The 14,731-nt window shown below is 37.8% G+C and overlaps 1 protein-coding gene across 34 annotated transcripts in view; it reads right to left on the bottom strand.

Moving 5' to 3' along the window:
- Positions 1-14,725, bottom strand: part of PBRM1 (polybromo 1) — a 126,220-nt gene extending 111,495 nt beyond the window's left edge. For 10 of the 34 annotated variants that reach the window (XM_074198186.1, XM_074198183.1, XM_074198177.1 and 7 more), the window contains exons 1-8: positions 14,517-14,724; positions 13,765-13,820; positions 12,637-12,713; positions 11,808-11,939; positions 9,038-9,190; positions 8,672-8,769; positions 6,520-6,667; positions 4,979-5,122 (exon numbers count right to left, since the gene is read on the bottom strand). In XM_074198186.1, coding sequence (XP_074054287.1) covers positions 4,979-5,122; positions 6,520-6,667; positions 8,672-8,769; positions 9,038-9,190; positions 11,808-11,855 — 591 coding nt within the window. In that variant the 5' untranslated portion in view covers positions 11,856-11,939; positions 12,637-12,713; positions 13,765-13,820; positions 14,517-14,724. Of the gene's footprint in view, positions 1-4,978; positions 5,123-6,519; positions 6,668-8,671; positions 8,770-9,037; positions 9,191-11,807; positions 11,940-12,636; positions 12,714-13,764; positions 13,821-14,516 lie in introns of all 34 variants that reach the window. The other 24 variants (XM_074198187.1, XM_074198184.1, XM_074198182.1 and 21 more) reach the window with 9 other exon arrangements.
- Between the last annotated feature and the right edge of the window lie 6 nt (positions 14,726-14,731).

Raw genomic sequence — 14,731 nt, forward strand, 5'->3', positions numbered from 1 at the left:
TTGGGATGTGGGAGAGGAGGACTAGCACCTTTGGCATGAGGGCTTGCCAAGCCCTGTTTAGGGCTGCTCATCACTCTTTGGTTCCTGTCTAATTCAGAGGCCACACCCAGATACTGTCTGGGTAGACAGGTTAAACCAAATTGAGGGTAACTGACAGGCCTCAAACCTATCAGTGAGTCAGGGGGATGTCTATGCCAAGTATGTAAAGACTTTCCCCAATGGCATGGCTAGATAAGAACAATTTGTTCCAAGAGCCATGAAAGTAGTTAAGAGCTTAGAACTTGGTCAGACATCTTAGACACCAAGATCATTTGTTGCGTCCTGGTTAACTGCTAGTCACCTTGACTTTTGTCCTGCCATTGAATTCAGTAACTCAGGAAGAGTCTCCTTTCTTCTTGGTTACCTCCCAGAATCTCTGGTTTCCTACAGATTTTCTGGAGGAGGATCCCCAAAACTCTAGATTATTTCTAAGACTGCTGTTCACCCATTCTGAATGAATCTTACATATGCTTATTCACTTACATGATATGTTCCATCCTATAATCTAAGTTTCTCCCTATTTACATAAGTGACTTGCTAGATGGGCTAGAGGATATAACTTTAGCAGGTCTTGGCTTGGAAGGGGTCGCTAATAAGATTAAGAGCAATACTTGTTTACACTGCACCACCTAGCCGCCCCAAGAGCAATACTTTTTCAATTTTTAAAATTTTAAACTTGACACCAAAAAAGAGGGTGCCTCTCTCTCTGGTGTACATAAATACACACAAATATATTTATATACTTCACTATTTGAATTAGGGATAAAATATGAAACCATAACTTTGCTTTATATTGCTATATGTATATATAAATACATATACATGTATATAAAAATATAAAATACATCACCAAACTGTTATTTATCTGCTTTCTTCTGAATTTCCTTTTGTCCTATGCATTTAAAAAAGGTTTATATACCCTCTTTTTACTTCTTCATCCATACTGCCAGATCTCCCCTCTTCCCCCCATTAAAAAAAAAATGAAAGAAAATAAACCCTTGAAAGAAACAAGCACAGTCAATTAAAACGAATCTGCTCAGTGACCACATACAAAATATATGCTTCCTTTACTGAATCTATTAACCTCTCTGTCAGGAGGTACATAAACAGGTTACAACTTAGTTTCTCTGGCTAAATAAATGAATGGTCAGCACATTGATTGCTTTGTATTAATTTTTCAAAGTTATTTTCTTTTACAATGCTGATGTCCTTGGATAAATTGCTCACTTCACTCTGCAACAGTTAGTTGAACTTAACAAAATTTTCTGCCATTTCTTATAATACTTATAATACAATTATATTCCATTTCATTCATATACCAGTTTGTTTAGTGGGTCCCCAACTGATGGGCACCCTCTTAAGATTCTAGTTTTTAGGGAGGCTAGGTGGCACAGTGGATAGAGCACCGGCCCTGGAGTCAGGAGTACCTGAGTTCAAATCCGGCCTCAGACACTTAATAATTACCTGTGTGGCCTTGGGCAAGTCACTTAACCCCATTGCCTAGATTCTAGTTTTTTTCTTTTTCCTTTTAGATTTCCCTTTAGGATCAGCAATTTTTTTTTTACTTGCAACTATTATCTCTGGTATTATACTCCTCCTTATTCTTTTTCTCTCCCTTATTCTCACTTGCTTCCTGTTGTGTTTGAGTTATTTCTACACTAAATTCTTTGAAACAGGAGCATGCACCTTCAATTTTCAGATAAGGGTAAGGTTCAACTGATGCTTCCCCGCCCCCCCTTCTTCATATTTGGGTACTTGTCTTTTCATGCATACAAATTATGAGAAATGGGAAGTTCCCCTACCTTTTTTCCTTTCATACTTCCTTTTTCCTCCTCTTAAAACTCCTTAAAAGAGTCCATCACCCCCATGTCATCTTTTTTCTATTTACCTCCTATTCTTTGAAGACATTAATGGCTGCTAAGGGAAATTTCTATATATTTCCCCTTAATACTGCATCATAATATAACCCCTTCTAAAATTACCTTTCTACATTTCTCTTCACTTGCATTTTCATTTCAAAGTTTCTACTCAATTTTGGTCTTTTTTTTTAAAATTAGAAATGCAAGGAGGACCTCTATTCCATTAGAAGTTCATTGTTTTACCTGTAGATAATTTTTAGCTTTTTGGTTAATTTTGGTCTTGTTTTTATTTTTTCCTTTTGGAATCTTATCTCATCTTTGATAGAATCTACCAAGTATTGTGTGATTCTTAATGCCTTGGTACTAGAATTGCTTATTCTGTATGAATTGAAGCATTTTGTTCTTTGATGGTGGAATTCTAAATTTTGGCTATGACACTCTAGGAACTTTTCTTTTTGGGGATTCTTTCAGGAAATGATCAATTCTTCTACCCTCACTTTACCTTCTGGTTTTAAAAAAAAATCTAAGTAGCATTCATTTATGATTTCTTAAAATACCATGTCTTGGCTTAAAAAAAAAAATCTAATATTCATGGAGTCTAATTAATTCTTAAATGTTTTCTCCTTGATCTGTTTTTCAGTAAGGTGTTTTTGAGATCAGATTTCTTACATTTTTTTCTACTTTTTTCAATCATTTGATTTTGCTTTAATATTTTTAGCTTTAGCATGAGATTATTGAAAATTCTATATGGTCTCATTTAGTTTTCAGTGTGTCGATTAGGTCTATTACTTTCTTTTCTAAGCTATTATTTTTCTTTCAATTCACTCTTCCAGAGTTTGATTTCATTGTTCATTTTTTTTTGCTTCATTTCTTCTAAGTAATCATGTAGAAAATCCATTTGTCCTTTTAGTTTCTGATGTAGTTCTTAGAAAGTTAGTGTCTCCTTTGGAAAAAAATCTCTAAATTTATATTAGTTTTTGATACTGAATGGAATCATTTGGGTTATTCATCTCTCTTAACTGGCCAAGATCAAGACTTGGGAAGGTCATTTGGGCAGGTACATGTAGGAGGAAAAGGCCAGGAGAGGATGAATGAGAAGCATATTTCCAGGGGAAAGATAAATCACATCCGAACAACGGTAGTAGCTGTGGAAGTAAAGGGAAGGGAATGGACAGCAGAAATATAATGAAGGCAGGACTGAGATGCCTCAACAACTAGTTAGCTATGAGGTTGGAGAGTGAGGGACAGTTAAGTTATCAAGGATGACTTAGATCCTAAGTAACTGGAAATGTGGCAATTCTCTCATCAAAAAAAGTTTGGGCCTTCTGTGGGGGGGAGGAAGTAAGTTAGGGGAAAAATTGTGAAACTTAAAATAAATAAAATCTTTAATAACAAAAAAAAGCTTGGAAGAGGGAAGAATAACAAATTCTATTTAGGACAGGTTGAGTTTTGAGATAAAGGGACATTCAGGGTGAGGAAAGGCAATAGGCAGCTAGTGATGGATTAGAGTAAGACATAGATTCTAAAGTAATTTACACAGATACTTAAAGCTATGGGACATGATTCCAATACAAAGAGAAAGTATACAGTGAGAAGATGGCCTAGCAAAATCCTTAGGGAGAACCAAAACATGGATAAACCAAAAGACAGCAGCTTTTTGAAGCCAAAGGAAGAGAGATATTTTAAGTTCTGTTACCTGTGCCACACTCATCTTAGGACAGAAGGGGAAATATTTTATTTGGCTTCTCTGATGACTCTGTGCAGGAGAGAGTTTCAAAGCATCCTGATAAAGGTCCCTTCCAGTGACTAAATAACAAAACCAAAGAATCTAAGAGTTGGAGGGACCTCAGCAGTTAAGTCCAAATCACAGCCCACAGAAATGTCCAATATACCTGAGAAGTGGCCCTCTACTTTGAGGGAGTGGGACTTTCATCCCATGCATTCCCTTTATAGACCAGCCTAGTGATGAGGAAGCTTTCATAATCTCAGAACTCAACTGACTTTTTTTGAGATTGCTGCTCACGGTGGGTGGCTCTGCCCTATGGGGCAGGCCAGAACCTGTCTGATCCTCCTTCACATGACAATTCTTCAAATACTCGAGGAAAGCTCTTATTCACAAAGTAATCGGTTTAGCATCTTCAACCATTCTGGTTTTCCTTCTCCAAATGTTGTCAAGCTTGTCAGTGTCCTTAAATTGTGGCCTACAGAACTGAACAAAGTATTGTAGATGTAGTCTGTCCAGGGCATTCACTATGGAGCTTTCCTCTACTTTTTTCTGAAAGCTTTGTTTCTTTGTTGGATGGCACAACACAATGTTGACTAACATTGGGAATGTAGTCCCCTAGATATTTTGCAGACAAACTAATAACCATTCTGTACTTGGGAAACAGATTTATTTAATCCAACTTTAAGATAATAATTTATCTCTACTGAATTTCATTTTATTAAATTCAATTGTCTTAAGATCTTCTGGCTCCTGACTCTTCCATTCATGGTATTAATCCCTTCTAATATGAAATTATCATCATCATCAAACTCTTTGCTAAAGATTAAGTGAACTATCACTAGGGCTCTGCCTTCAACTATGTGTTTGATAACCCTATCCAAAAGCAATTAACAGTATTTAACTAATGTATCTAGTAAAGAAGACCTCAACATCATACTATAAACTAGAATGAACAAATGAGTTGGATGGGCAACCAAAGAGGATTTCCTGCCTTTCTGTTATATCAGTCTCAACTAATTAGTCCCTGATTTGTCCTTAACTGGGTTTTGCAGTTAATCTGTAGCTTATTCACAAGTAAAAAAAAAAAAATTCATCAAAGCACCCATTTCTGGAATAAGGCAATCAATTCCTACCTTTGGAGATCCCTTCTGATGTAGGTCTAGTAGCTTTGAAGAGCATTAGGCTAAATGTTTCTTTCACATAAAATGGATACTAAAAATATCTCTGACTATTCAGCCTCTTCAACCCCCCCCCCCAGCATGATTGTTGCAGAAATTTCACAGGAGATACTCATATTACAACAGGAAATATCCTTCTAAGAGTTCCACCCATTAATGTCAAGTTATTTGCTTACTACTTCAGATATTGTTCCTTGATTGTCATGCCCATCCTCCTCATCCTCATCCTCATCTGCATCACCTTTCTGAACAAATTCATTCCTTGTGCGGAGGTACAAATCCCAGAGTTTACAGGCAGCTTTAAATTCTGGAGAATCTGGCTGTGTAAAAGAAAACAGGCACAGAGACACAAATGACCTTGACAGTTACATTAGATACCTCCTTTGTGCCCCCACACAGACCACCATTTTGATATCATATTTCTAAGAGGTTAAATAGTCTCTGAAATTAGTCCCCTGATCAAGAAGAGGGCAACTCCTTGTTTTATTGCTGTTAAAAATTTATTTTTATTCTGAATTTAAACATAAAACACATTTGTATGTGTGTGTGCGTGTGCGTGCATGAGAGAGAGAGCGCAAAAAGGTTGGTACATGAAACTCTTAGATTTTTATTATGTACAGCTTGATTTTATCTTGAAATATATAAGTTCACACTATAGCTTTCAAAGCTGTCCTGTTTGTCAGTTTGTTTCTGACCATCCTTCTGTTCTCTTCTGGGAACTTTTAAGAGATACTTCAATGACCCTTTTAAATTTTTTTTTTTAGCCTATTATATCTTCTCCCTCTTACATCCCACCCCCGGGGGGGGGGGGGGGGAGTAAAAGAAAGTCCTTGTAACACAAAAGCAAAACAAATTCACCGAGTAATTCTCATTTATTTAGTATAAAATAAAGAATATTATATGTGCCAATTTATATGACAGAAGCTTTTCCCACTTAAGTTATTCTGGTATCTATATTTCCAATTTAAAGCAAGTGATGAACATCAAAGTATTAGCTTAAATTTAATACAAATCAAGTTAAAAAAATCATTCAAAAATCTCACCTGAGTAGTAGAAATTAAGAGATTCTTTGCTTTATAAAAACAACAACAACAACAACTTACTACAAATATTCCCTTTCAATTAGATATGGCCCAAAAGGCACAGGGCAGAGAGGTCAGTCTTGGAGCCAATCAAACTAAACAGGACACGCTAGCAGTGGGACCACATGCAAGGGGGAAAAATCATTTAATGTCTTGGTATTCTAGGTAATTTTTTTAAGATAAAAAATGGCAAAGGAGTCAGTGATCTGCATCAGTAGGGACAATTCACAAATTTAAAGTTCCCTAGACTGATGAAAATACAGATCTGTATACCCCCCCCAAAATAAACAGAATCTGATTAAGTATCCTGAAACACTTGTTTACAGATCAATTAATGACAATAAAAATGGACATAAAAGTTTAAAGCTAAAAGTGTTCAGACTCATTGTACACTGAAGATCAATTATATTGGAAATCAGTGGAAAAATATCATTTGAATGATAATTAACTTGTAAAAAACCAAAACTACTGCATAAAAAGAGGTACACCTGAAGTGTTCTTCAAATCACAATATTCACATGACCAAAATACTCTTTTATAGAGGTGGGACTATCATTTTCCTTAGTGGAGGAAATACATTTCAGTTTTCAGAAGGAAATGTGAATTCAGTCTTTCAAAATCTGCTGCTTTCTCACCTTATAATAGGCCTTGGCGTTGTTAAAGAGCAGCTGAAAGTCAGCAGTCAGCAGGTTAACATCATCATATTCTTCCATTTTTAGTTTTTGTTGAATTTTCATCAAGTCGATGGGCTGAGAAACCACTTCATAATAATCTGGTTGATTTCTGTCATAATTTTAAGTGTAACATACACAAATTAATAAAAATCTACAAGTAAGAGCATCCTTTACAAACATTTTCTAAGCAAACTGCAAACTGTATTTTAAATGAAAAATGGATAACTAGATTTATCTATTTCAAATAAAACATAATAGGAAAGGTATCAATTTTCTTGTCTCAAATTATAATATCTTAAATAAGGCTATCGTCTAAGATAGCTTTCCTAGATGAAGTTTAAGAATATGTGTGTTAGCCCATTCTAATTTCCCCTTTTAGGAAAATAGAACATTTTCCATTGTGCAAAAGGGATTGAAATGGCTGATTCAGGTCTCACAGAGCTTTCTAAACCTATCTTTAATTCACAGCTGTAGGACTATACTGTCAAATCTTTATTGATTCTTTCCCTTGTACATAAGATTGTGTTGGAGAACTGAAGAAAGATACAAAGGACTAGGTAAAATTTTGTCGATGGGGAGTTTCTCTAGTCTATAAAGAAATAACTCAGATGAAAAGGGTATACCTAATATACACTAAAAACTAAACAAGTACAGACTATGGCTATATCTATCTTATCTATACACACATAGAGAAAAATCTAAGAACAAAAGAAGTCATACTGCTTCAGTCAAGCCCTTATTCTATATAATGGCATTCTTCATGTGGTCATTACTCTCAAACTCAGGAGAACCAAAAAATGAGTATTGTACATGAAACTGCAGATCTCTAGTATATACTGTGCTTTATTTTTTAGTTATAAAAATAAATTCAACTTGTAATTTTCAAAGCTGTGCTGCTGGTCTCTGTTTCTACTTTCTTTTATCTTCTGTGTACTTTTAAAAAAATATCTCTGACTCTCTTTTCTCTACTCCATCCTCTTTGCCTTCCCATCCTTCTCCAATGGGGGAGGGGGAATGACAAAGGAAAAATAAAACCTTTCTAACAAATAGGCACAGATAAGCAAAACAAAATTTCTACATTGTCAGAGGCCTATTTAAAAGCTTGAGGAATATATTCTAAATATCTATAATGTCTCCCTTTTGAATTCACATTCTCACATTTTCCTCTGGTTAGGAGGCGCTGGTTCTCAAAAAGGAAGAGCCTCAGTGGGCCCAGAACCTAGTTAGGGAGAATTGGTACCAAGACTGTCACTGTTCTGCCAAGTATTCTGAATTGGTAGTTTTCACAAAATCTGTACCTTAATGAGACCTTACAAAATCCATAGTGTATTAGAAAAACATAGTTAACTTGGGGTTGGAAGACTTACGTTCATAACTATTCTGTTCCTGATAAACTGTATAATGCTGTGCAAACTATGTCTGTGGCTGAGTCTTTGTAAAACTAGGAGGTTGGAGAAACTGATACCTGATGTCTTGTTCATTATAAAGGTGCTGACTTTGTGATATTACTTGTAATGATGTGAGGGTTCTAAGCAGAGCTTACAGAGTTCTTTAGAAGCTCAGAAATGAAATCATTTGGAAGACTGTACAAGGAATCCCTTGGATAGAGCCTAAAGTATAGGAAGTCATGAGGAATGAGCACTGTATCTCGCATATAGTAGACACTCAAAAGTTTGATAAACTGAATTTTCCTGAGCCGCAGTTTGGTATAGGGAATAGGGCACAAGGACCAAGACATGGAGTAAGGCCTGGGTTCAAATCCTGCTTCAGACACTAATTGGATGACTATGGGCAAATCATTTACTTTCTCCCTGTCTAGTTTCTTCACCTGCAAAACAAGGGGGATGGACTCAATGGTTTCAAAGGCACCTTCCAGTTCTAATCTGTGATTCTATGATTGAATGAGGGAAGTTAAGATTAAGAATTTAGAAGCATCATCCACAGCTTTATTCTAAACTACAGTCTTGTTTCAAGATGTGCTTTACTATATCCTTGACAAATGAGCTCAACACTTCTAAGAACTATTAGGATCATTCCTCCAGGAAACAAACTGGCAAAATTTTTAAACCAGGATAGCAATGTATTTGTTTCATTAAAGCTATCCCAGTTTTACCTTCTTTTTGGTGCTCTGATAAAGAGTTCACACAGGAGCCTGCCCTGCTCATCTTTGTAGTCTCTTATGGTGTTGTAGAGTTCATGGCACACAGCAATCTAAGGACAAAATAAAGGAAAACAATCAAATAAGAGGATGATATTGTGATGGCAAAGGGAATAACTAGTACTTTTCAAAACAGAGATATAAAGAGGGCATGAGTAAAGGTAAGAACAGATGGACTCCTAGAAAATGACTTCATGGTTCAGGAAAGTTTAAGTCTGAAACATGATTTTAATACTTTTATTCATTTTTGGAAAAATTTTTTGTTAAGACTTCTAAAAACATCCCATAATGGGTTAGGAATATTTGATCAAGGTTACTCACAGGATCTACAGTTGGGAGATTAGAAAGTCGTCTCCTTTTCCTGCTTGGGCCTGGTGTTGGTACAGAGTGATGACCATCATCAAAATCCCCACTGATGCTGCTGGAAGGAGATGTAGCCCTTCGTCTCTTGGAGCCCATTGAATCCAACTTCTTCTATAATAAAACGATTAGCAATGTTCTTATATTTAAATTTAGGACTTGGGAGCAAAGCCCTCTGGGGACCACTTGCTACCAAGTTTTGAGTTCATTTAAGATATATTATGGTAGCTGCAGAAAGTTTAGCAACACCCAAGTCATTCCAGTGCAGGTTGTGGGACTGTACACACTGAAAAGCCTCATTGCAAGAACAATGCTGTTAATTAAAGGCAGCCTTCAGCCACACATCAACTGCAGTGGGGCAGATACAATAAAAGCTCATTAACTTGGACTTATTCAAGCAAGTATGAGCTAAGGTTAATCCTAGGCAAATGAATAGCTCATACACAACCATAAAGGACTAGGGGGGATAGTTTATCTGCTTAAGAGGATCATTCTCAAATCCTTAATCAAGATACCAAAAATCACTGAATTTTTACCTATTCATTCAAGCAGGCTCAATAGAATTGTCCATACTTGGAAGTGTTGAAATTGTACCTCTTTAAAAAGTCTTTAATTCAGACTGACCTTCCCCAATGAGTCCAAATTAGTAAGGTTTTACTGTATATGCATGCATTCTGAAACCAAAGATTAAGAATTGTTTGCTAAGAGGGTGTAACTCAGAAATAAAATGTTTAGTCTATAGTGAGAAGTCTAGAAACTAGCACTGTGGATAAGCCTTTCAAAAAGTTTTCAGACTACCATTCTCTAGGGAGAGTAAGAATGTAGGCAAGGCAAGTATCAAGAATAAAAGACCAGATGGATAGCCCAAATGCTCCACCAGTACTCTCAAGATGTTTAAAGGTAGCCCTCTAGAATGTTCAACAGATCCTCTGTGAAGGATTTATGGAGAGACATGGATATAAGAATCACATAGGATGAGACAGTTATGAGGCAAGTAAAAGGGAGTGGCCACAGATCTAGGTATCTTTCCCTATCTTTTCTCCTCTCTCAACAAAACCATACAAATGTTACCATTTAACAAACACTATTGGTACCATTACTATGGTGGCAAAATCACGATAAATCTAGTGTTATATGGAAGGTAGATGTTTATAAACTGTTCCTGAGATACATGAATCCAAGATCATGTTAAGAAACAACTGTGGGGGCAGCTAGGTGGCACAGTGGATACAGCACTGGCCCTGGATTCAGGAGTAACTGAGTTCAAATCCAGCCTCAGACACTTAATAATTACCTAGCTGTGTGGCCCTGGGCAAGCCACTTAACCCCATTTGCCTTGCAATAACTTAAAAAAAAAAAAAAAGAACAACTGTGACTTGGTAGCTTAAAAAGAAAGTCAATTGTTTTGTGAATCAAATAAAAGGCACTGACATCTAGCTCTGAAAAGATGAAAATCAGCAACAGCTTAGTTGCTTAGTTTATTGGCAGAAAATATACTATTCTCAAAAAAACCACTAAATTGTATGATCAAATTTTAAATGATCAACCTTATAAAGATCATCTCAAATCCAAATTCCTTCTAACTGTATTCTTTTGCTATTTATATGCTGATGAGACTTTTATATCTCCCCCCACCTCTGTAATCTTCCAAAAGAAGTTTAAAGTACAAATGCTGTATTTGACAAATATTATTTCATTATTATATTATTTACACTTATTGGGAAGTGAAATTATGTTTTTTTTTTTTACTGAGGGCCTTAGAACTGACCTTTGAGGGTCAATATGCTTTATCAACTCTTTAATAATGGAACGTTCTAGTTATATTCATACTTGTAATATATAACATGGTCATTTATCATAATTTTTTTACCTATTATAATCAGAAGAAATTAACGGCATTAGAATTTCTCTTTAAGTTTCAGAACTGTTGCTAGGTATCAGTCTCTAACATGAAAATTGTAATTATTAACTTTATCTTTGTTAAAGATAAAAGATACTGACACATTAAAAAAGGGTCGGAGGGGAGGATTTCATATTTATTTATCAATTCAATTAGAAGATCCCAGTGTCAACTGAGATTCCAATGACCCTGTTCTAAAACTAAAGATTCTAGACCACTTGTGCACAATCAATTTTCCTATGAAACTAGGAAAAGTCAGAACATAAGGGGAAACACCCTGGTTGCCAATAACATTGGGAGAAAAAGATGCTATTAAAGTTTCTGCAAGGTCATGAACCAATTTTTTACTGGGTTCTCATAGGAATAGAAGCTAGGGGTACAAATTATCAATTGAGGAAAAAATGTGGGACTCTCACCACCTTTCAACCTGGATTAAAGTTTGTACATTGAGTTTTTAATATTTGTTTTATCTGCTCAAAAGTAATTGTGAAGGTACTTTAAAAATAATACAATAGTTCTGGATTTCTATATAGGTGCGAAATTCTTAAATGGGCTAAAATGTATTTCATATACATATATATATATATATAGAGAGAGAGAGAGAGAAAGAGAGAGACCAAGGATACAAAGTTAAAAAAAATCTGATAAATTGTCAATATATTATATAAACAAGATGAAATACTCTTGATAAAATCCAATATCAGCAATTATATAAGTCTGATGAATGTGAAGAGAGGGCTTATTAAATGAAAGGTCAGAACTGAGCAGTGAAGGGTGAACATGGGAAGACAGGAATAAAGGAAGCGGGTGTGTAGATGACCAGAAATTTACCAGATTTACCAGAGTACAACCAGCGCCTCGAAAAGCCAATCTCCTCATAATGTCTGAAGGCCAAGTTAAGCTAGTGGGAGAAGGCAGAGCTTTGGAAGTGCTGAATCGGCAAAGGTGTTACTATATTCAAAACTGAAAGAGAAGAACAGAGACAGAAAAAAGGGAAAATAAAAAAGGAAAGGTCAGAAGAAGTAAATAGGAGTGAGAATAGATAGAATGCATTTAAGTGAAACTGTTTAAGAGGAATACGATGGAAAGTTGGAAAAAGGAATACTAATCAACACCTATAAAACAAATTCCTGCAAAAAAGATTTTCTTCACAGAATAACTAAAAAGCTTTAGTCATCAAGAAGCGTTTGGATCAAATTAATTTTTTTTAGTAACCGTCTACTGTATTTTTTATGATGTAACTATATAAGCGTATATAAAATAGCATTTGAAGTCTAAATTTTAAAATGGGGGGGAATGTCATTTAAGGATAGCTTTCAAACTCTTTCTGAGAATACTTTCTATAAACATCTTCAAAATCCATGAGTGTTTATGAAAAAAAACATCATGTATTATAATGAAATTTGTTTTAAAAGTGGCTATTTATGTAACTGAAACAAATCTGGAACACTTCATTAGCAAAAAAAGAATTTTCTGAAGCTCATTTCTCACAGTTAACACAGCTTTAGCTGTAGTCACAAACTTGGAGGCTAAAAACAGTCTATAATAGACTAAGAGAGAAACATGCTAATGTCATTTACCACCTGTTAGTAAGGCGTGCATACCCTGGGGACAGGGAAACCTAGTACATTTAGAATAGCTTGAAAATTTTTGAACTCACCTGTTTAGCTATTAAAACTTGATATCCTTCAGAAGAAAATACAGTTATATTTTGGATACCTCATATGTCTCCAAAAGCTACAGAAGATAGTTAAAGACTTTTGTACTATAGAGTGACAAATCATGCCTCACTGTTTTTTTTATTCAAAGCAGCTCTTCAGATCAATTATTTAAACAAATAATTCTCTTAACAAATTAGATCTAAAAAAAAGTAGACATCCTTGTTGGGTATAATAATCAAGAATCATAACTAATATCCTCATAAAGTTCATATAATTTTTTGAGGGATCCACACAAAACTTAACAATTTGCTTTTTTTTTTGTGAAAAGGGCAGGACCTCAACAAATTACAAAGAAATGATAATGATTACCATTACTCTCATTTTTTTTAAATACAACATAGACTAGGAAAAAAGATTCACCTGAGATGTGGGGAGTACAATAAAGTACCTGAATAGTAGAGATGGTTATGGGGTGAGGTAAGAAGGAGAGGTTAAATTGTCCAGACTTAAGTAGATTATAAAATAGATAAAGATATATGTATACTATTTTAACCTGAGTTTCCTATGTAGTACCAATCAATATTCTTTTCTTTTGACTCTTTTCAATAAGAATCGACACAGTAGCATAAAGCATAAGAATTAGGTGTCAGACAGACCTGTGTTCAAATCCTTCCACTTAACACAGAACTACCTGCCAAATCACTTATTCTCTCAGTGTCCTCAGGCAACATCCCAAGGCTAATAACCGACAACAGCAGGAGCTGATCTCCCTCAGTGAAGTTTCCATGAAGGGAAATCAAAGGTCTGGCTGGACCAACAACAGCCACGATAATTCACACAGTTTCTAGACATAAAATTGCATTTCCTTTTTCTGTTAAAACATTTCGAGAGAAAATAAACAGCATGGAGGAAAATGTGCACAGCATTTAAGAAAATCTAGATTTTTTGGGTAATGCTATAAGTCTATGTTGAAACAGCTGGCCAGAGAGAAAGGAGAACAAATTCATCCAGAGATACTATGGTTTTAAGAGGCCAGTTTGAACGGTGCAAAAAAAAAAAAAGAGAGAGAAAACTAGCTGGGGAGAATTCTGGTTACAACACCCCCATGAACAAAAACAAAAGGATACAGTAATGACGAATGAAATTCAGAAGGTAAAATGAAGGATTTTTGACACTGGACGAACTGGAGGAAACAATAAAAGGAGATTACTTGACACCACAAATAAAATGCCAAACCAGGGAGCACAATACGGAAGTCCTCCTGAGCCCAACTGGTTATTAAGGAGGGAATTTCAAGAAGGTGGTGACGGGTTCTCTTTGGAATTCTGAACTTTCGCAGAATTTTAGCTCAGTTTCGCATCTCCTCTTTGTTTAGCAAGGTGAGGAGGTGGGGGGAGGGCTCCCCGGGGGGCGGCCCCCCCACTTCGGACCAGCCCCTCTGCCCCCCCCCGCGCCGCGGCCCCGGGCAGCAGCTCTGACAGCCCCCCGGCCCCCACCCCGGCCCCCGGGCAGGGGGGCTCCCGAGAAAATTGCCACCCGGGGAGCGAGTGGGGGCCCCCGGCCCTCGGGGGGCGCCGCGCCGGGGCCGCCCCCGGCCCGCGCCCCCGGGGGCCAGAGCAGAAGCCGAGCCCCGGAGGGGCCCGGAGAGTTGGGAAAGTCGGGAACTTCGGGGCGGGGGGTCCGGGGCGGCGGGGCGGGGAGGGGGTCCTCCCGGGCTCGGCGGGTGGGGGAGGGGCCCCGGCGGGGCGGCGGGCGGGCCGCGGGGGGGGGGCTCCCGGGCCCGGCGCCGCCACACAAAGGGGGCCCCGTCCGAGCGGAGCCGGCCTGGGCGGCCGCGGCCTCCTCGGCTGCCGCCGCTGCCCCGGAGCCCCGGCCTTACCCGGCTGCTCCGCCGCCTGCAGCCCTGCCGCGGTCCCCGGCCGCCGGCGCCGCGCCCCGTCCCGTGGCCGCCACGGCTGAGGCCGGCGCTGCCGCTGCTCGGCCCGCTCTGCTCCCGGAGCCTCCGGGCTCAGGTCCGACTCCGCTCCTGGTGCCGCCGCCGCCGCCGCCGCCGCAAACCCAGCCGCACGGCCGCCAAGCGAGACCGGCTCCGCG

Source organism: Macrotis lagotis, chromosome 8 (genome assembly GCF_037893015.1).
Source record: "Macrotis lagotis isolate mMagLag1 chromosome 8, bilby.v1.9.chrom.fasta, whole genome shotgun sequence".
In the NCBI taxonomy this organism is placed as follows: Eukaryota; Metazoa; Chordata; class Mammalia; order Peramelemorphia; family Peramelidae; genus Macrotis; species Macrotis lagotis.